Source organism: Colletotrichum higginsianum, chromosome 5 (genome assembly GCF_001672515.1).
Source record: "Colletotrichum higginsianum IMI 349063 chromosome 5, whole genome shotgun sequence".
In the NCBI taxonomy this organism is placed as follows: Eukaryota; Fungi; Ascomycota; class Sordariomycetes; order Glomerellales; family Glomerellaceae; genus Colletotrichum; species Colletotrichum higginsianum.
In genome coordinates this window covers 1,446,349-1,467,863 of record NC_030958.1, presented here as the reverse complement: position 1 = coordinate 1,467,863, position 21,515 = coordinate 1,446,349, and the positions used below count along the sequence as shown (strand labels likewise).

At 55.2% G+C, this 21,515-nt stretch overlaps 5 protein-coding genes across 5 annotated transcripts; 2 read left to right on the top strand and 3 right to left on the bottom strand.

Annotated features, from left to right (window-relative positions):
• Positions 1-5,168: 5,168 nt before the first annotated feature.
• CH63R_07381 (CorA-like Mg2+ transporter) lies at positions 5,169-7,021 on the bottom strand (the record flags this gene model as incomplete). Its single annotated transcript, XM_018302356.1, has 3 exons — positions 5,169-5,628; positions 5,710-6,341; positions 6,413-7,021. 3 exons carry the CDS (start codon positions 7,019-7,021, stop codon positions 5,169-5,171), a joined length of 1,701 nt encoding a protein of 566 aa, XP_018157134.1.
• Positions 7,022-7,706: 685 nt separating this feature from the next.
• On the top strand, positions 7,707-8,918 carry CH63R_07380 (Actin cortical patch protein; the record flags this gene model as incomplete). Its single annotated transcript, XM_018302355.1, has 3 exons — positions 7,707-8,120; positions 8,170-8,565; positions 8,628-8,918. 3 exons carry the CDS (start codon positions 7,707-7,709, stop codon positions 8,916-8,918), a joined length of 1,101 nt encoding a protein of 366 aa, XP_018157133.1.
• A 26-nt stretch (positions 8,919-8,944) lies between these two features.
• Positions 8,945-9,296, bottom strand: CH63R_07379 (Pre-mRNA-splicing factor; the record flags this gene model as incomplete). Its single annotated transcript, XM_018302354.1, is given in 2 exon segments — positions 8,945-9,091; positions 9,105-9,296. 2 exon segments carry the CDS (start codon positions 9,294-9,296, stop codon positions 8,945-8,947), a joined length of 339 nt encoding a protein of 112 aa, XP_018157132.1.
• A 4,198-nt stretch (positions 9,297-13,494) lies between these two features.
• CH63R_07378 (Cyclin) lies at positions 13,495-15,631 on the bottom strand (the record flags this gene model as incomplete). The annotated part of the gene is made up of 2 exons (XM_018302353.1): positions 13,495-15,170; positions 15,238-15,631. 2 exons carry the CDS (start codon positions 15,629-15,631, stop codon positions 13,495-13,497), a joined length of 2,070 nt encoding a protein of 689 aa, XP_018157131.1.
• Positions 15,632-19,962: 4,331 nt separating this feature from the next.
• Positions 19,963-20,529, top strand: CH63R_07377 (uncharacterized protein; the record flags this gene model as incomplete). The annotated part of the gene is made up of 1 exon (XM_018302352.1): positions 19,963-20,529. One exon carries the CDS (start codon positions 19,963-19,965, stop codon positions 20,527-20,529), a length of 567 nt encoding a protein of 188 aa, XP_018157130.1.
• Between the last annotated feature and the right edge of the window lie 986 nt (positions 20,530-21,515).

The following is a 21,515-nucleotide window of genomic DNA, read 5'->3' as shown; positions in this document are numbered from 1 at the left end:
TTTTTTGGTTTTAGGCGTGGAAGTAGAGAAGCGAATAGGTAGCGTGCCCGGGCCACGGATTGGTTTTGCCTCGACGGATTGGGAGAATGATGGAAGGTTTTTGAGAGGGAGGGATGGTTAGCTGAGCGTCGCACAGTCGGAGGGCGGTCGAGTCAAAAGGTGGTTGACAGTAAGGCGAAAGCGTCGTTCTTAGGGATCCTCTCGAGAATGACGAGGGGGCTACAGGCTAGGACGGGGTGGGGAGGGGGGGACGGAGCAGGAAGAGGAGGCAATGAAGTGTTGGGTGTCCGTAGTGTGCGTGCGGTGTGTCGGTATGTAGGTAGGAACAGTAGAGTGTATAGAGAGTTGCGGGTTCGGCTCTTTGGCTGCAAGGCGGTGGAATGGCAACGTCCCGGTCCTAACGTCTTGGAGACAAGGGCCGAACGGGTCGAGGCTGGTTCCAGCTAAGGAATTGGTGGACGAGAGGCGGGAAGGGACGGAGGCAGATGACAACGTCAAATACTGAGAGAGGGAGAGAGAGAATGTGTGTGTGGCAAAGAGAAACAGTTGGAATGCGGAGAGGTGGATGGAGCGGGTGGTGCCATTTCCCTTTCCCCTTGTCCCTCGTCCTTCTCTGTCTTATTCTTCTTTCTTGTTATTGCACTCTTGATTCCTGAAATTCCAAGGAAGAGTCGGGTGAGAGCGGGGGGCCTGACCTGGAGTTGGTTCGGCGCTGACTTGTTGGCTGATGTGTGGACAGGCCGCCAGGTAAGAGGGAAGAAGGAGACGGACGGAGCATTCCTTGCTTGCTGCCCGGGGTGTGAAGAAGACTGCAAATGTGCCTTGGGCGGGACGGGACGGGACTTGGACCGGACTGGACTGGCTGGATTGCCTCTGGGGATGGATCTCCAATATCAAACAGAATCTCAGTCGCAGCGGACGGCGGTCTGCATCCACAACAAGCAAAGCAAGTCAATGCAGCCGGCTACCGGGCACCGGGTCTCCTCCATATGCAATCTTGGCGGCAAAAGGGAAATAGAAGAGCCAAGGAAAAAGCGATAACGCAGGCGTCAGCCGTCAGCGTGTGATCTGCCTCCCCTCTGAACCGCCAGTAAGAGATGACAAAGATGACCAGATGAGCATCAGAGGCCGAGGCAGCGAGCGGGTGGAGACTCTCGCAGAGACTGGGTTATCCATCCGTCAGCGCCACAGTAGACTTGACCAGGTGATTTCGCATGGCTCGAGTGGCTAAGAACGACGGGCCCCGATGCAACAAACGGAGCGCCAAGGTTCCCTCGGGGGTGTGGGCTTCCCGTAGGTAGTAACGAAACAAGCCCCGCCACAGTGTACATAGATACGCACCGAGTCCCGTTCTTCACTGGCAGTACCTTCCTTGGCTTGGCATGCATGCCTCACTCTACCCACCTAGTTATGTAGGCGCTGTATCCGTACGCTGTATCTGTGCCCATTGGGTACAGTCTCGACCCCTCCCCCCACCAACCACCAGCGCCTTCTTGCTTCGTTGAGTAGGCAGCCGCCGTCCAGAAATGAACCTGTCGCAGGCCACGATGAAATGTAGAATTGCACATGCCGCATCAGTGACTTCCTGTCGTTCCTAGGCCATCTCCCAGACGTCGTCAAGGGAATGCCCTAAGTAACTACATAGCATTCATTCCTATTGCACGCCAAGCAGGCGCTACGTACCCACGTAATTCTGCTTCCATAATGTTGCCAACCGCAAACTCGACCACCACCTACGGGAAGCTGCCGAAAACGCCATTTCCCTCGTCTTCGTCGTCCCCGTTCTTCGGTCCTGTCCTCTTCGCCCCGCTCAGTCCCGGGGCCCTGGCTCCCTACCCTTTCCCTTGCCGGCACACGGTCGACGGTCGACGGCCGACGGGCAATGAACCAGCCAACACGGACGTCTCTTCCCTCAGATGTACGCTCTGCCCGTAAATGAGTCTAGCTTGGTTCGTTTGCAGCTTGGCTCCTTCGTCTGTGCTGCACACCCTCCCTCTTGTTCTTATCAGTGCATGTCCCCCCCCATTCCTCGCCATTGTCACTGTTTGTTGCTTGTCTTGCATGTTCCCTTCCGCGATCAGCCTATCATCTTTACACCGGCCCTTTTGCCGCATCATCTCCCCTTCTTCCAACCTGCCAAACACTCTCCTGGGTTGTTAGGCGGTCCGCCGGTATCCCCAGGATGGACGCGCAACTTTACCGAACCCGGCGGTCAATGCTGTGTTAACCTTCAATCCTTCATGCAGTCTGCAGAACATCCGCATCGTCGATTCAGCATGTTTAGCTGGCAAGGGGCATGTAGGATGTCGGACGGTGCGCCAGTATCAGCCCACTTCTCCCACAGAACCTCCCATCCCAGTCCCACCAGACCGGGATGCAGCTCGGTCGTCCGGCATGCAGCGGCAAACCGGTCGTTGCCCAGCTGCCTCTCCGTCATACTCTCCAACTCCGCCCACGGATGTCCGCATGCGCTTTTGATGAACAATCGTAACTGGGATCAATCCAGGATAGGTGGAGCGAACAAACAGTGGCCAAATTTTCCCCCCTTGTTGACACCACCCGTCAACCATCGGTGGCTGACGGTCTGGCGAATACGTCTCGACGCCCTATCCTACTCCAGCCAACAGGTTCAAAGACCCCCCCAAAACACACATCGCCGCTACCTGGAGAACCTTGCAGACACCGATTGCCCACTCGCCACTTTAACTTTTACAACGTCTGTGAGACTCATGAGATCGATAATAAGGCCAGCCCGATGGCCTAAGCTTCCCCAGCTTCTAGCAAGGATCACCGTCTCCTTAAGTCCTTCATGACTTTGGCATGCCCGTTTCCCCGCGGAGACTGACCAGCGCCTTGACTCGTGTGCAGATTCTAAATTCCAATAAATCCTCCAACTTTATCTGGGCATCAGCGGCGACATGCACCTCCGCACAATCACTTCGCAAGACAAAATGTTGCTTAGTGGTGGGGCACGCACGCCCCTCCCCGGACCTATACTAGACGGCCCGCCTCCGGGGCAATCTTCGGCATCCATGTGTGGGGCACCGCAATCTTTAATGTGCATTCGGCATGTTGGCGAATCCATGGCTTCGCGCTCGCTCGAGCTCACAGTGTTTGCGCTTTTCTCAATTGCGTCTCGCAGTCTCGCTGCATGACAGCGGTGTTTTGTCGGTTGGGAAACGTGTGTTCTCACTGCTTGCCACATTCCTCAGCTCCTTGGTTTCTTCATTGCCCCCTTATCGACCGCATCGAAAAATGGGAGATGATGGTCTCTGAATCTCAACTTTCATGGGCTGTTTCCCCGGCGCAGCTCACCCGTGGTCTCTGGGCTCGCAACCAGCCCCTAGGTAGGGAATCCGGCTGATTGAGAGCCACAATACCCAAGTCGCGGGGCCAGCGTCAAAAGTTGGAGAGAAAAAAGCAAATTTCCGGTCACATAAGACATCTCGACCACTACTCATCTTCACCGACGACTGATACATTGGTGGTGCTCGTACTCGACCACGCAGGGGTTTGAACTCTATCATTGAAATCTATGGATGGCAAACGCCATCACGGTATCGGAGCAAACCCGCCCTCCTGGCCTAGGGTCCAGCGGGCTGCCGGCTTCTTCGTGACTGCAGACAAGCACCTCCCTCACCCACGGTCGTCACCCCCGAGGGCCTGAGTCATTCGTGCGTGTTGCCCGTGATGCCGGTGTAAGTAAGAACAGCTCTGGCCCTAGTCATTTCCCCCCTTCTCGCCCGAGCTCCTCTCTCGAAGATGGTGCAAACTTCGCAAGCGAGTTTGCGAAATGCGAGAAACCGAAGCCTGGCCGCTCATGCAGGGAGCTCTGGCCCTCCTCCGATCTGTTCTTCTTCATTTTCCTCGTTCTCGTTTAGCCGCCCTAGTGGCTTACGCCTTTTTGGTCTGTCAGCCGATGATCAGCGAGAGCTGCTCTTTCGACTGGCCTTCGAAACTAGAGCTTGTCCTGATTCGCACAACTTGCGGGAGGGTCAGGTTCAGGTCTTTGGCGGCATGCAAAAATTAATGATTAACTGGCTAACTAACCTGGACCTTCCTGAAGCGGAACCGGGGGATGGAGAAGGGTATGATGGCACACGACGTTGTGGCTGTTGCCTTCACTTGCAGCCTCTTCCACATGTTTTTATTGTCATTGAAACGATTCCTGGACCTACCTGCCTGGACGTTTCCGGTCAATTTTCACCTGCCTACCCCCCTTGCTTCCCCCGCGTCAAACCGCCAAACCAAGAGAACGAAGAAAAAAGCTCTTTTAGTGTTCGCGGGACACCGTTGCCGGCTGTTTGCTTTTCTCCCTCTCATCGATGGATCGGGGAAAGGGGCGCAAGCTAGTGCCTCCACGATGCGCCGCCGCCAGGCGCCGCATCCGGTTCGATAGCTTGCGGGCGTCACGGTCCTATGTCCGACGATCGGGCGAGCATCCCTCCTTCCTGCAACAGCCTCGGAAAAAGATTTTCAATGGCTTTGCGAGGTTAAGGGAGCACATACGTAATCGACTTGTAAGACCCTTTTGACACCCCTTGGGGATACACACATGCACCCGATTTACCGTGTGTTGAGAAGAACCATCCTCCAAAGGAAGGGGCGTAAGATCTCCGTGCTAAAGAATTGTATTCTACGAAGTGGCTGCATTGTCTATCTTTCTATTCTGTGGGGTATAGGTAGGTACTGCTACATCGTGTAGTTGCCGCAGGCAGGCAAACAAGCTTTGTGAAGAACTCTCCACGCAATGAGCTGAGAATATGGGTAGGGAGTAGGATCTCCCCATGTAATATACGGTACAATATACAGACACGTGTGTGGTACAGGGGAACGGGGGAAGATAGATGCGAGGTCGCGAAGATGAGGGCAAAGAGTTTGCGCATGCTGCACAATTTCTTCAACGACGCCTCCTCTTTGATCCGCGCTCTCCATCTCCACCCTTCCGCCTCCTTCCGTCTCCTTCCGGAACGCCGCGTACGTCTGCTCAAAGGACAAGGTTCCATGCTCGCGCAGATCGCTCATCATCCCAGAATCTCCATCGGTCGAGGCCCTGTTGAAGAGGGCGCACCACGACGCTTACGGCTTACGCGCAAGCAAACGAGGGGGGAGGACTTATCATGCTTTAGCTTCGTCCCCATATGCATCTCCTTTCGATTCTACACGTTTCAGTGAAACCACTTTTTGGTGGTGATCTTGGCGTTGGCGGCCGCGGCGGCCTTCTGGCTCGTAACGCGGCGGAACTTTTCGCGGTTCCGGGCGTCGAGTAGGCCCACGGGGCCGTCGTCCTGGAGCCAGTGCGGGCCTGCCACGGCGCCAGGTTGCGTCGCTGCCGACGACAACTGTCGGCTGGTCCGGGTCAGGGGCCCACGCTCGTCAAACATCATCTTGACGCGCTGGACCTTGCGCAGCTTGACCAGGCCGTACCAGCAGACGATGAGAGAGCAGATGGTCGAGGTAATTGTGACGCCGGCGAAGCCCCAGTGGCTGTCCTCGATGAAGTTTTCGAGGTTCATGCCGTAAAGGCCCGCGAGGAATGTGCCCATGGCCAGGCCGAGGGTGCCGACGCTGAATCTGAGGTCTAAGAGCATGAGAGCGTTGCGGTTCGCGTCGAGGATGGCGCGTATACTTGGGGGTGGGCCTCAGTCAGCTTTCTGAAGGGTATAGAGAGAGAACATTGGTAACACGACCAGGCGCGAGTGAACTTACATCTCCTCGGTGTTGCGGATGCCAGACACCAAGTTCTGAGCCTCTTGGACGATTTCATCGCATAGCTTGTTATACGACTCGAGCAGCAGCTCAACCTCGGTATGGTCGTCGACGCCGCGGTAGAGGTCGTGCGCCTTCTCGGTCAGATACATGGCAGTGAGATCGTCGTCAGCCTCGAGCAGCTCCTCGATGGCATCGCGCACAAGCTTGGCCTTCTGCTCGAAGGTGCTCACCCTTTTGGACAGGATGAGAAGGACGCGCAGCTTGTGCCGGTCAATGTCGTCCTCGAGCTCGCTGAGAACGCGGATGACGGGGTCCCGCACGGACTCGAAGTCGGCCTCGAGCTCCGAGGTGACGGAGGTCAGGACCGCCTCGAGAGCGCGGAACTCGTACGGCAGGCCGTTGACGCCGCCTTGCACATTCTTCTGCTTGAGCTTGCCCTGCAGATCGTACATAAATGCAGACTGAGGGTAAGACGTCTTGGAGCCGTACACGTCAAAGAGCAACACGCGATCCTTCTTGATCAGGACCTTTAAGTGAAGCAGGTTGAGGAGGATGGCGGACTGGCGGACGAAGATGTGAGGCAGATTAGAGGAGTCAATCTTTCGCAAGTCGCGTGGCAGCAGGCCGTACTGTATTCAAGCCATCGTCAGCATTTGCAGGGGAAAAACCGCCTTGCTTGTGTTTGTTGGTGGAGTATAACCTTTGCGATGAGCTCCGTCTTCTTGAACTCGCCATCCACCAGAATCACCTCGCCGTTCTCGTCGACCTCGGTGCATCGCAATCTCGGTTCTAGCGCAGCCTTCGCCGTCAATATGCGGCGGCTGTTGAACATGGAGCCCGCCTCGCCCTCGTCGTGAAAGGGCAGGTCATTCGGCTTCAGCGGCTTGGCACCGCCCCGTCCCCGTATGCCCCAGAGTCTCTCCTTCCACGTCCGGCGCGGCGACGATGAGTCGTCATCACAGGCATCTCGTCTCGCACAGGTGGTGCTGAAGAATGCAACGGGCGAGGAGTGTGGTTCGATGGCCCTACGCTTGCGACCTATCCGGGTGGTGACGGGGTCGGAGCTAAAAGGCGAAGCCGGGACGAGCGCGGGTCTCCTGCAGCTCGTCGAAATCGACCTCGTCCCCGTCCTGGACAGCCTTCTCACAAGACACTGGGGATTCTGGGCCAGCCGGGCTGAGCTGGATCGGATGGCAGCACCCGCTTCAGCACACTGAGTCCGGCTAAAAATCGACGAGGCCTCCGTTTGCGACCGCAGAAATCGTAGCAGGCTCGTCGAAGGCACCGGTGTCCGAATCGCTGGAGGCATTGTGACGGGCCGACACTACACAATCTCCTTGTTCGGATATGCGTATACGTGTGTGGAAGCTGAGGAGGTCGTCGTCGGTTTGCTTTGTGCAAACCCAGGTGAAGAGGGGGTTCGCAACGCGGTCTCTCTCTCTCTCTCTCTCTCGGCGCGCTTTCTGCTGCTGCTGCCACTGTCACTTTTTTCATCTGTTTTACCGCGCAACCAGTTTAAAGTTGGGTCCACGTGCACGGTTCAAGCTGTCTTGGACTGTTTTTGACATCATCGCACACTGTCTTTACACAGTACATCGGAACCCCACTGACTGAAATCTTGAGATCCTCTTTCATTTCTCACTAATGGTTTACAGAAAGAGGTGATGAATGGATTTTACAGACGACAGCATTGAGGCCTCTGTTATGCATCTCACCTTATGTCTTTTGAATATAATCTCAACTCACCAGAATATTTCCCATTTTTCGGTCTGTAAAGGATCAATGTAGGAGAGTATAAGGCTTACTGCTCTTCACTTACACCATCTTACTTTAGGCCAGGCCTTCTCTTGAACCACTATTCTCATACCGATCTTCCCCTCGCCAGCCTGTCCAGTTCGTCGTTAACTACTAGTCTGATCCGGAGATGACATATTTGATATAGCATCATCTGGGGACACGGGAGCAAACGGGAAGGAGGCCCTCTTCGACGAACCATGCAACTGACCCCGATCAAAGTCAGAGGCAAGCGTGGCAAAGCCCCTTCGTCCAAAAACTCGACCAAACCACCGCCACGGGAACGGAAGTCACGGCTCTCGACTCGCCTGGGAATCAAGCGAAAGTCTCTCCTCGAGCGTCATCTACCCCTCGAAATCATCGAGCGCATCTTTGTCTTCAGTGAGAACCTCAACTTCCCCCGTTGCAGCCCCCTTGTCGGCCGCCTACTCTCCGGGCGATCCACGCTCGTCAACCTTCTCATTTCGTCGTTTCATCCTACGTGGGACTGTTGGTTCGGTGTCGATAGACGGACGGTCAAAATAGTTCCGAAGCACGGCGCCACACAAGACCCGAGAACTGTTTGGCGGCATGAGAACTTCCCCGAATTCTTCCCCGGAGACCCAGAGTTACAGGTATGACAAGCTCATACCCAGCAACATCATATCACTAACTGGCTTACAGTCCTCTGTGCTAGCGACCCCCTGGGTAAATGTCGACATCATTCTTGACGCCCTGCAGGTCTGGGCCTGGCGCTTCGCGCGCGACAGATGGTTCTCACACTCCCACGTTGGCCCGAAAGACGAGGAGGCGGACCAGAACCACGGCCCATTACACTTGTCTCACGATCGACTCGGCGGGTTCGGCCATTTTGATTCTAGGGGCTGCTTTGACTATGACTGGCTCGCGTACGGTCTCGGCGGTTCGAAACCCGCGCTCGACTTTTACGTCGATGTACACCCCAAAACAAGCATCCCCGATAACCTCATTGCTGGGCCCTGGACACCCGAGCAGCAGAAACTCCTCTTTTGGCTTCGTAGAGGCGGAGCAAGGATACAGGCTGAGCACCAGACCTGGGAGGTAAGCTGACTCGACTGTCGAAATCCTTTGAGAAGGTTCGCATGGAGCTGACAGATGAGCAGACTCTTCTGGTTGGCCTCCAGAACGCCGTCACGCATCGAAACCCTGGGAACCTGGACGGGCGTCTGATCCACATGCTCCTCCTGCTGGACGACTTCTTCCCTTCGCAACGGCTCGAGGAGAACCACTCTCTCTGGCCGCTGGAGGTTTTGGAGAAGGAGCATGCCAAAGTGGTCAGGCTACTTGAAGCTCGAAGACGCAGCAAGGCCGGCCCCCTGCCCGAGCTCGTTCAACTTGAGAAGCGCATGATTGACTACCACCGTCGCGAGGTCGACCTTCTCACGTCGAGATGAGTCGGGATGAACGTTTGACGCCGCACTCAACGATGGCCGTTGGTCTCATGCCTCGTACGAGGGATCACTGAGCGCCGGGGAGGCGCGCCATCGTCCTTCTTGGCGTAGTGGGCAGCCTCAGCGGCGAGGGGCTCGGCGCGGAGGTCATGGGTATCGTCGTCGGCGTCGCCGCCCTAGCAGAACTACCGGGACTTGAGCTAGGTGTGCGCCGGCAGCAGACGTTGGTGACAGGCCAGAGAAGGTGTCGAGAGCAGTCCCAAAACTGTCGTAGCTGCTGAGAGATGCCGTGATTACTGGTGTAATGGACCTCGGGATGCTTTCTCTATCTCTCTGAGATAGCTGGAACAAGCCGTATAGTAGCTCCTTCTCTTGGTACATGTTATCAGTAGTAGTAGTAGTAGTAGTAGTAGTAGTAGTAGTAGTAGTAGTAGTAGTAGTAGTCATCATCGTCAGAGAACAGAGGTACCGAGGCCCCGGTATTGTCCTTTTCGTGATCTTCAAACACTCGACCTGCAATGGGTCTTGCATGTCATTCCATTCATCGCCTTTCCCCAGCATGCAAGGGTAAGCCGTTCACGACGGTGTCAAAGTCGTGAACAGCCGTCGCCCACCTTGCTCGGAGTCATACAATCCACAATTTGGCCCCGTCGACCAACAGTCAGCCAACCATTCATACGATGTAATCGTACAATCTCCGAATGGTGTAGTTGGTTCATCACGTTCGACTGTAATGGGTTTCCAAGATGATCGAAAGGTCCCTAGTTCGATTCTGGGTTCGGAGATGTTCTTTTTGGTGTTTTGCGACTGAGAACTTGACGCTCTCACCTACTGTCTCAAGTCAGCTTCAGACAACACACAAGAGATGAAGTTTGGTTCAGACCAGTCTGTGGTTTAGGCGGAAAACAGCACACGGGATAACACCTCAAGGCTCTGGAACCCTTTGGGTGCCAGGTTTCGATACCATACCAATCAGAAACAAAGTGGTAACAGGCCGACAAGAAGAGTTGTCATCTTGCCACTGGGTAGACAACATGATTGCAGTTCGCGACTGTGGGGGCGTAATGACAAATTCACTGCAGCGTACGGTGCCCGAGGACAATAGAGAAACACTGCCTTAACGACTTTGGGGTTGGAGAGTTTATAATGCCCAAGGCTTGCTCGATCAACTGTTAACATGGGAATACTTGGTCTGGGTTGAGTTTGGAAATGTTTGCATATGATTTAGGTGACTGCACCTTTGGGCTTTTTCCCGACGCGCTTGCGCGTGTTCCAGTCGAGCAACCAAGGGGCTATTTAGAACGACAGAGCACCTTACTTCGTCCCAGAACCCAAGTTGCAGTCTTGTGTCAAAGGACGAAGGCAACTACTAACCGAAGACAGGCCATGCCTGGATCGAGATTTCTTGATCCGAAATACTCGACCCGATATCTTACTATCGTACTGGTTGGCCCCATGCCCCGCTCCCCTGAGATCTTATCTGGGAGACACAAGAACTGGTATAAACGACTTCGAGTGTCAAAACACTAGCAGTCTTCCTTAGCCCACAGCCACCTCCGTACGACGTTCTCCGACTCGGCGAGGCATTTCTGGACAGGTCGGGTCAATCGAAAGAGCCCTGTCCCAATGCGTGCTTCTATGAGATATCCAAGACAGAATAGTCATGAGTGAGCATGGTAGGATATAGCGAGAGGGGTTCATGGCCATCTCTCGGTCAATAGGTTCTTCCTTCAGCTTTGACAATAGGAATCGCGGACACGAAGACCGGCTGAAGCTTCCACGCATAGATGGAGACGAATAACAACACCCTGAACGACATGGGAACACTTCGTCGAGCATCACAGCCATAGCAGTCGGCCCTCTCTGACCTTCTCCCCCCCACTGCCGAGGTATAGACGGGCTTATGATGATCGGTGGGATAACGTTGGACTTAGACCACACACATCTCTGTACAACTTACCGTTCCTTGTCACTCGCCTACGCACCTCGCCTCGACAAGCTTTCGCTATAAAGTGGACATGCCGGAAAGAACGCGCAGGAGTGAGCGGCGAAGAATGCAACGGACCTTGGCCTCCCCCGGGCCTTCCGTCACCGAAATCCCCGGATCGGACGGAACGACAAAGCAGAGCCCTCGGGGGGGGGGGCGGCACCCAAGACATGCCCAGCTCTCGTTCCATACACGTCCCTAGTGCCGCGCGCGCGGATGCTTAACCCGAGAGGCGGCTCCATGACACGTCTCGAAGGCGTGTTCTCATGCTGACAGAGCTCGCTCAAACAACCTCTCTCCCACCCCCGTCGTCGTTGTCGTCCAGAAGGCCCGACTCCTGGCCGGCCAGCGTCGACACATCGCCGACCGTGGCACCGCACCTACTTACTTACGTACATCGGTCACATTCGTGTCGCCAACGCGCTGGCTGATCCTCCACCGCCAGACATCGGCGAGCCGTATCAGGCAGGCCGGCATGACATGGACACTGTAGGTGACTTTCGGCTCCGCCGAGTGAGCAATCCGGCCAGACCCTGGTCTCTAAAGACAGGGAAAGAGGGGGGAGGGAGGGACAAAAGACCTCACGCGAGAGCACTATTCCTGTAAGTCGGCTCGGACACAGTTTGCGACAAGCATCGCGCAAGAGGCTATCGCCACCACAGTCACACCCCCCAATGTCCCCAATACCGCTAACCTCTCTTCTTCCCCGTCACATCATCATCCCGCGGCCGGCTGGCGTGGCATCGGCTTCCCTGGTTTTGCTGAATCGTCAGGCCTCAGAACGCTCTTGTGAAGCCCCTCCTCGCCCTTATCAAAACGCCAACAGGCATCCTGAGCATCATTCGGCGACATTCCTACCGGGATAGTGTGTGTGGATGGCACACCCACGTCTGTGCTGCGGAGCAAGCAACCATGGCTCCCTCTCTTCCACCTGTTCTATGAACACATACCTGACGACCGTGTGAGGTCCTCACGCATCAGAATGCATCACCTCCCCTCACCCCGGCCTCAAACGGGAACGGCGCCAGGCCACCAGACGGTCTAACCCGAGCGGGCCCTCTCCCAACACCGTAATCCTAACGCTAGATACCTCTTCTATACAGCAGAAAGCGCCTAGTATCGAGGTACTCTCCGTCGTGCAATCGTAAAGTCAGTTTCCAGGACTCCTCTTTTTTTTGTTTTGGGGGGGGGGGGGGGCACACCGCTGCCGCTCGCCCCCCTTCGTGTGTTGGCCAGTCCAGCCCATTCGGACCAGTTAGCGCAAGTAACAACGACAGGAAAAAAAGACGAAAAACAAGTCATATGACGGACAACCTGGTTCTGCCGCATAGTGTGCGAGTTGGCTCCCTTACCTACCCTTTCTGGAAACCCTTCCAAGGAGCGGGGTGGTTGAACCCACCATGCGGAAGCGAGGAAATCTGCTGATGTGTGTTGTGTGTTTGTGTTGTGGCGGGTGATATGACTCACAAATCAACCACTTACACGCGCCGTAATCGCCGACGAGGCATCGGCGTTGCTACGTCAGGTCGTGGCGCCACAGCGACTAAAAATCATCAAATCACATCTCTCGTCTTCCTCATTCTGGTCCAACAAAGCCGGGCCTGAAATGTGTAGACTTTGCTTGTCTCCGTCATCGGACTGTTCACTGTGAGCCCAAACATTCAGGCCCTCATCGTTGTCTCCGTTTCGCACAAGAATCCTGGCAGCCCTTCACAGCAGGTCGCCGACTTTGCTGAGCGCATGGATCTAAGTTCTCCATTATATCAAGTATGCACTGAGCAGATTGGATCGCTGACGGTTCCCTTTTACAGCATGCAGTTCAAGGAGGCCATTTCCAGCGCAAGAGGGACAAATACAAAAGAAAACTCGGTCCCAGATCTGATGAATTTGGTTTGATAGGCCGGACAAAGCAACAACTTGTCTCGTGGTCAAAAAGCTAGCTATGAATCTCTCGAATCTAGCCTCATCGCTTTCCTTGAAGTTGTAATAACACGTGCTGTGTCCTTGTGAAAATGTTCGTTGACTGCGGCGGGTGACTTTGTCTCCGCGCGCAGCGGATGAGATGTGTCTCGTCCGACTCGTTCTGGTCGCCCCTTTCGGATCTCCCGTCGAGCACCCAATCGCACATTGCCATACTCTGATCGCGGGCGGTTTAACTCGCAAGAACCGTCATCTCCGTCCAGGAGGGCTGACCGCAAACCGGGTTTCGTCGGGCTAACAAACGGAGAAATTCAACCAAAAAAAACAAACAACGTAAAATCGACTCTCTTCTTCAGCAGGTGATCGTACAAACACAAGCGCGCGGCAAACGACCGCCAAAAGACCCACTTCGCCATCCACCTCCCAAATGCCGGTGTCCTCTGATGATGCATGCAAGATTACCACGCTTTTCGTGCCGTGCCGTGCCCTGACGCCATCTAAGCTGTTCTAAAGACTCGATGAACCGCTAGGTGGTATCAAAAGCTCTTTCCATTCTCCGCCGCCCCGTGATGGTTTCGTTTTGACAAAGGAAAAAGGATATTGCACAAGTAGGTCAAGTTTTGTTTGACGGTTGACCGTTGGGGTATCTCGGGAAAGTCGCACAAGGTGTGCTTAGTTGAGGATCCCATCCCACATGCCCGGTCCGCGGTATCCATCGATGGAGTGAAGGGCAGTTTCGTAACCAGGCGTCGCTTCGTTGTCGCAACATACGCGCTTGCGAGGGGAGCCTCGCTCGTTCATAACCAAATGGGTAGTCCTGGGGCGAACCAGAGACTGAGCCCACTGCTTGCCAGAGTAATTGCCTGACAACATGTCGCGAACGTTCTCTTGGAGGGAGGCATCAATGATAGAGACACCGCGAGCGCGCTTGCGCGAAGACATGCCAACTGGGGTGGTATCGTCAGAACGGTAATTCTGTAGTTCTTGAAGCGCTCGTGCAGCATCATTCGCGGGGTCGTGGACCATGTCCTCCAGTTCGCTTTCTCTTGGAGCCAAGGGGGTGTCCAACGACATGTCGCCCAGTCTTCCCACCGGGCCGGTGTAAGACTCAGGCGATGACGTAATGCAATTCTCTTCGTAATCTTCAGGGACCGAGGCGATCGTCGGTCTCAGGCTCGACCTCTCACTGCACAGCTTCGCAGACCGGAATCGCGCCTGGACACCCAAGTTGGGAGCCGGCGCGCTAGCCAGTGACGAGGCGGATGAGATGGAGGAAGAGCGCGAGGTTCGCGACGAGTCGGAAACCATCGATTCGGGAGAAGAGGCAGTCGAGATTGAGGTGGCGAGAGAAGATCGGCGAACGGGACAATACCCCTTTGGCGATGAGTTATTCAGAACGGAAGACCAGCGATCCAGGCACTGGGTGGCAGTGACGCAGGAGGCCTGAGCCATGGCGAGACCCATCGCGCTGCCTTTGCCAACGAGGTGTGATGCACCACTCACGGCAGGAGTGTTGTATCCGCTCGACTGAGGCGTAAGGCGGGGAGTGGGAAGAAGACCGAGGGCGGGAGCCAGCCGACCCGGAGTGTAAGCAGTAGCCGGAGTAGGCTCCATGACAGTCGGGGTTTGATAGGATCTCAGTGTAGGGGTGAGCTCTGCCGAGTCGTAGGCCAAGTCACAGGCGCCGGTGGCAGGGAGGGCATCCCGAGCCGCCGACAGCATGGTGCGTTGCCGGGGAAAGCTGCGGGGTGTGTGATTGACATGCGCCATGGGAATCAAGCCTTCGATGTTGTCCAACTCGGGGTTCAACTTGAGAATGACCATCTTCCAGTTCGAGCTCTGCTGCGCGTACCACTGGGCCGAAGTACCTGGTGCAGGGGGGGACGGGGGTGTGTACTTGAGGACAATTTCGGTCCATCGCTGGAAGACTTCGTCGGTGATGTGCAATTTCCAGTTGACGGCCAGCAGAAAAGCAATCTCGTTCTGGTTGATTTCTGCCGTGTTGAGGCCCGAAATCTTGCTCCATGCTCGGGCGGAATAGTTACGGTCTTGAAGATACTTTGAAGCAAGGATAAGCGCGGCAAGGAACATGCGACGGCCACACTGAAGCGCGCGGCATTCATGTTTGTCGTCGGGTTGTTCCATGGTGAAATCGTGCTTGGGGACATGGGGCTTGATCAGAATCAGATAGTACAGGGCAACTTGCAGGGTAGAGTAGCTAGTGCGCGAGCGACGCAGGGTTTCCTGGATAAAGGTGCGCAGCGGCAGCACCGCCTTGCTTCCGAGCTCATTGCGGCAAACGACAGAAGAGAGGGGCCAGATGGCCTCAACAATCTGGGTCGAAGAATCTAGAATGAGTACTGTGTCAGGAAACATTTCGGTTGTGTACGCGCTTATTTTCCTGTTATTGCTTACCGACGAGGTTGTCGACAAAGTTGACCTTGCGCTCGGCCTGTCGGACCAAAGTCGGGGGGCCACCAGAGCGGGTGTTGCTTGCGCTGGTCCGTCTGGGATTCTGTCGCAAGTCTTGGGGAAGGGCAACAGGGGCTTGCTGTGCAGGCTGTTTGGCCCAGAGGCTCGTGAATCTAACGGCAGCGTCGCACGCAACCGAAGATCGCGACAAAGAGTACGAATCGGCCGAGCCGGAGTCGGATGTGTTGGTGGGGGAGGTCGAAGTGGAGGATTGGGAGGAAGCTGCAGACCAAACCGAACCGGACGAGACGGAGGTCAAGGATTCGAGGGAGGAGCTGTAGGTGTCGTTTCGGTAGGTGCTGACGAAAGCCGACGAATCATCTTCGACGTACTTCATCTTGGATATAAGGCGTGTGGGGGGGTGTTTGGGCGTTTGGAGATTCGAAGGATGTACCTCCAGTCGCCGTCAAGTTAAGTCAACCGGGTAAACCGTTTAGGGAAAAAGGGTTTGTATGAGCAGATCGTGATGCCGTATCGAAAACGCGAACCTCACTGCAGCATATGATAACTGCGGTAAAGTCCCTGAGAGTTGTAGATAGGAAGGCGGTTTCTAGACGCAAGTGTCCAAAACCGACTTTACACGAACGATCAAACCGGAAGACGAAACAAGACGGGCGACTGGAGTAGATTTTGTAATTCGAAGAGGCATCGTTGGTTTAATGCATCTAACCGGAGTGGAGGGTGGGCGGTTCCTGGTTCTATGGTGAGCTACTGCAGAGCCACAATCGATGCGATGCGATCAAGTAGGTTTGAGTATTAAAAAGATGGGTTTGGTGATGATGATGGGTCGGGTAGGGGAGATAGAGTAGATAGAGAGAGGGTGGTTGAGGGGAGAGCGAAGTGAGATAAGGTGAGGTAAGGTATGCAAGGTACAGATCAAGTGCGGCTGCAAGGAGAGGTTATATCCAAGCGGGATGGGATGATGTGTGACTCTTTTCGCCTTGCGCCGTGCTATCTTGAACGTGTTCAGAGGGGCGACTTGGGCTGGCGTGACGAAGTCGGAGGGCCCCTTGGGTGGCTCAAAGTCTGGCTCGAGACCCGGTTGGGTGTGGATGACTCTTTCGGGTTCCGAGTGGCGAAGGGGGGTGCACCTGGTTTGTTGCCGCCCAGGCAGGTGGCTCCAAGTGGCAGGCAGTGATGGGAAATGGGGGGCGGAAAGGGAAGTGCGTGCGTGTGTGACGGCAGGGAAGGAAACGGAGAGAGGACGGGAGTGAGTGGTGGCAGCCTAGGCAAGACCGAGAAGGGGACCTGGGGAGGTTGACAGGGGAGTGGGTGCGAGTGATCCGGCCGAGTGCGTGATTGCTCTCTCCAGGGGGGGGGGGGGGGGGGGGGGGCAAAGAGAAGAAAGACAGGCTAGCAAAACGAGACTGCTGCTGCTGCTGCCGACGGAGCTGCTAGCTGCGCTCTGGTTGATTGCCTGATCTTCCCCTCTGGTTCGGGATGTGGATACTGTTGCGGTGCTGTGCTGCGCAAAGTGTCTTGGGACTCACCTGTGTAGGCAGTGCTGAGAGTCCCCCGGATGGAGATGGCTCTTGGCAACTACAGAGGACGGTGGCAAAGGGAATGCTGGACCAGCTGAGTCGACAGAGGCGCCAGGTTGGAAAGATGAGTCGTATCGTCGTCTGAGTTGTTGTCGTGGCCTTGCCGAAGCAAATGATTAAAAGAATGAGTATAAGGTAAGAGCTGTAATGTGTCTACAGAGTATTGTGGGGGTTTTGAAGGCAAGAAATAATGAGTAACTTTGAGAGAGATGGGGTGCGTGGAAACGCTGGTAGGCAGGTAGGCAGCAGAGGGACTCCGTCGGGTTGTCGATGAGAAAGGCGCGTGTGACTCGATGGAAGCTGGAGTGCGATCTCAAAATATACCAGCGTAAAAGGGAGTTGAAAGCCTGCTTTGCCTGGCTGCTGCTGGTAGCTAGGTGATTGAAAACGGGATGTATCCGCAGGTTGATCCTTTGTTAGTCGCAAGGAACAAGTGAATGCCGCTGCGATACAAACAAGGAAACCTAGGGATGGGCGAGGGTTGGACGTGTCGTCGTCGTGTGTCGCGTGTCTGGTGTTGAGGATTTGTGGCGATGTTGGCGGGATGAGTAACGTGACCCAAAGGGAAGGGGGGTGGTGGTAGACCGAGATGACTCTTTGGAAGTGAGTCTGAGGGATCCGGCAGATTAGAACACGAGGAGTGACTGATTGATGCCGAGGCGAGAGGAGAGGAGAGCGGGAGTTGCAACACAACGATTAAATCCAGGTAACAAAAGAATAAGCGGAGAGTTGGTCTTGAATCTCGTCCCAGGTGTTCCTGAGAGGAGGCACGTCGAGCAGACTTCGGAGAGTCGCTGTCGTACAAATTTAGACCTTGGAATCGAACATGGCGGCGGCGATAGTTCGATGGAGCAAGAGGAAAGGGAAGGGGGGAGGACACAAGTGCACGGCGATGTGGGCGCGCCGATAGTTTTGAATGCCTTGGGGGGGAAACGCTGGCAGCACCTCAGGACGGTCGGTACGTACGGGATGCTGGCAAGGAGGGAGCAAGTAGGTACATACGACAGGACGCAAAAAAGATACATGGATCGAAGTACCTGCCAACCTGTGGGAGTTGTCAAGACCGGCCACCTAACCACCTTTGCATCGCTTACTACCTACTGCTACCTTGCTTTGCTTACCTGCAACTGCTTACCACCTCTCACTCGACAGCTTCTCGCTGTCGCTGTCTACCTACCTAGATAGTAGGGAGAGAGAAACGAGGAGGGGAAGGGGGTGAGGGAGGGGATGGACGCAGCCGGACACCCAGCGAGTCTCAGCATCCGTCCACTGTCTTTTTTCGTCTGCAGGTTGATTGGCTTGCATCATGCTGTATTGCGGGTCTCCGACGCCCTCCTTCCGGGGGCACATCGGAAAGAAGAAGAAAAAGATGCTGGATCTCCATATTTCTCTCTCTCTCTCTCTCTCAGACTCTCAGTGTCCTGTCGAGTGCCGTCTCTCGCTATTACGTCTTTCTTGTGGACCTCCTCTTCTTTTACTGCTGTTACTCAAGCGTACCGTGGGCCAGCTGCTGTTCATGCACACCTCTGACAGACTCACAGACTCACGCAGCTTGCACCTTGCCTCTTCCCACACTCTCTCACACGCGCATGTCTCGACCCCGCCTTTCTGCTGTTGTCGTTGGGTTTACTCTCATCTGCCGGAACTTCATGGCCCATCCAGTGTCCTTAGGGCCTACAGGCGGTGCATGTATCTACCTTATTCGTGTCTGTCCTTCCGTCAGGTACTGCTGCTTCTACTCCAACTTAGCCCAATAGCCTGAGATCGCGCCCAAACTCCCCCGTCCACTCCAACCAAAGCCTCGTCCATTTCGATCCATACATTGGTCTATCTATCTGGGTGCCTGATGAGTCTTTTTTGCATCCGCATCATCGTCTGCGTCGCGTTGTTACGCTCCTGCCCAACCCTGGCTCGCACCTCCCAGCAGGATGTTTCTTGCCTTTTGGCTCTGGCTTCTTCCGTGGCCACTTGGCCGCTCCCGTCGAAACCTTCTCTCTGATTGGTCAGATGCGTTCGGCGCCATGTCGTTTGGGGCTAGCGCCGCCAAGCCTAAATGGCTGCTCAACCACTTGTGCGCGGCAGCAACACACCTTCGCAGCCCCCACCCTTTGTGATTTCTGGCAAACCTGCACCGCTGAATGGCTGTTTGCTACCCAGCCCCAAAGCCCGCAAGGCAGGAAGGTTGCTGCTGCGGAGGAATGGAAAGGAGGTGGGTAAATATGGCAGGGACAAACTAAAAAAGAAGAGTCATCCTTCACCTGGATGCCCTCCCACCCCTGGTCTCCGCCACCATAATTGTTCTTCCCTCTGTGCCATGGCCGAAGAGGGAACACGCAATGGTCCTTTCCATTCCATTCCATCCCATCTCATCCGTTTGTGCACGCCTCCGACGTCTTACTGCTCCAGCTATAGCATCACCTACTAGTAAACCCACATCTAGGCATGGACAGTGATTCATGAGTAAAGTAAAGCATAAGGCAGGACGATGTTGCCGGCCTCTTGCGCTCCCCGCTTGTCGAAAACCCGCCGTGTCTCCCGTGCCAAGCCGGTGAAGGTATCACGAGCCCGGCTGTCAGCATCCGTTCACATCTATCCCACGGATTACATATCGTCTCTCCCTGGTGCTGGCGTGCGAGGTAAATCGGCAAGAATCGACTGACAACAGCTGTTGTCTCGTCCATGGTCTCGCCACTGGTTGGCCGAGCTTCACTTTCGAAACAAATAATTCAAAGGAAAATCGACCAAAAAAAATCTGCACGTCCTTCTGTTCCATCATGCCACCACACCCTCAGAGTTTGGCGTCGTGAAGCCAGCCAACCGCGACGCCCCCAATTACCTAGGCCGCAGCAGCAAACCGCCTGTACGAGAGACGGTGACACACGACTTTCCCACCATTCTATCTCTTCTGCGCCAATCAAAGTTGCGGCCGATTCTCGATGCCCAGCTGTGCTACCTTTCCTCGGTCGTCTGCACAGAACCCCAGTAAGTATGTTGTTGTTATTGTTGTACGGTTCCTGTTGCACGATATTACAACTCTTTGGGTTTCCGCTTCAGGATTGACCACAGCCCATAGGTGATGGCACCGCCCTCGCCCTCTCCGCCTCTGGTCTTATTCAACACGTCGGCGATGATATCATTCTCATTTCGGTGTCGGGCTGTTGTTCGCGACCCTGCGTCGCTCTCTGCCGAGGTGAACCTGTCTTATTCCCCATATGGTATCCGCAGTTTGCAGATACTATGGGTCACTGGACGGGCTATGGGCATCTTAATATCCGTCCAAGGTCACTGCACCGATGTCGACTCGTCGAATGGCCCAGAGCCTCTTTACACGCCTGTGAAATGTCGCACTCGGAAGGACTTTTGGATCCGAAAGGTTTGCATTAATTCCTGCTGCGCGTCTCCGCGCTTCCCTGGGCAGACAGGCGATTTCTCAGCCGCCCATCCTCTTTGGTCAGCCCGGCCTGAAGAAATGCTTGCTTACACATGGCGCTCGCCAAACCTCGGAAACAACGGAATCGTTACATGTGGCGACAGATTCAGCCACACTGTCACCAATGTCCAGGTCATCTTACGTCTCGCCGGTCTCTCGAGGGCTCCACAGCGCAAGCCTCACTGCTCAGTAATGCTCATCTCAATGTTGCCGCTGTATTGTCTACCGCCTAGAGTTCACGACCCGAGCGTCCCGTCGTCGTAGCGCATGTGCAATCATGTCTGGATCAAGGCGGGTCATGACATCTGGTTTCCCTTGTGTTCATGGCAACCACAACGACACTACAGTTGTTATCGAGGGGGCACATTAGGATGTGGCGGAACCATCTCGATGATCCTGGCCCTCCAAGCATGTCTGCTTGACGCCTAGAAACACTCCAAACATCACCGGTGGCAGCTCTGATACACCTTTGCGAGGTCAATCATGTTGGAACACGCCAGGGCAATACTCTACGCGTTAACTCCCACTCGTTGCATATCCTCATCTCGTGGCAGCGCACAACGTGCACAACTGGAAGAGGTACCCTGGCGAGCCCGCATGGGCGACATTTTGGGGGAAGGACAGAGTCGATACAAAACCAAACCAGCGCTAAACTTGCCCTTTGGCCTTTCTCGGGAGGTGTCTTGGGTGTATCCCATCCGCCTGATGCTCTTAGGCTGGTCGACCGTCGAGCTGGATACACAGACTGCGCGTACCTGTCCGTTTCGCCCGCCGGACTATGCTGGGTGCGCCCACTGCTTCGGTCGGCACTGGCAAGGCCACTGAATCAGTGGAGACTGGACACGCGGGAGACCGACCGCCAGTTTGGACCTCCCCGGCTAGCATACGAGGATTCATTCCGATTAGTACCGAGCCTGCGAAGTTTGGCATCATCTACCAAGCAAATGTCGAGGGATTTCCCCATTGCAAAATGACCAGCTAGTCGAGAACTGCACGGGGGCAACTAGTCTTCTCCCAGTCGACCGGCTCTCCACTACGGATTCGTCATGGGGCAAGAAATGACTAGAAACCAGGGGATGGGAATGGCATCAAGATTGCCGACGGGATAGGGAGGAGGGAAACGGCCTGCTTTCCTTCTCCAGAAGTCAAGCCATGCCGTCATCTGGCCACTGCCCCCCTCCCCTATGCAGTTCGCTCAGGCATCACTCGGCCTTTGCTGCACGCTGCACGCTCCCTGCAGCCTCACTGGT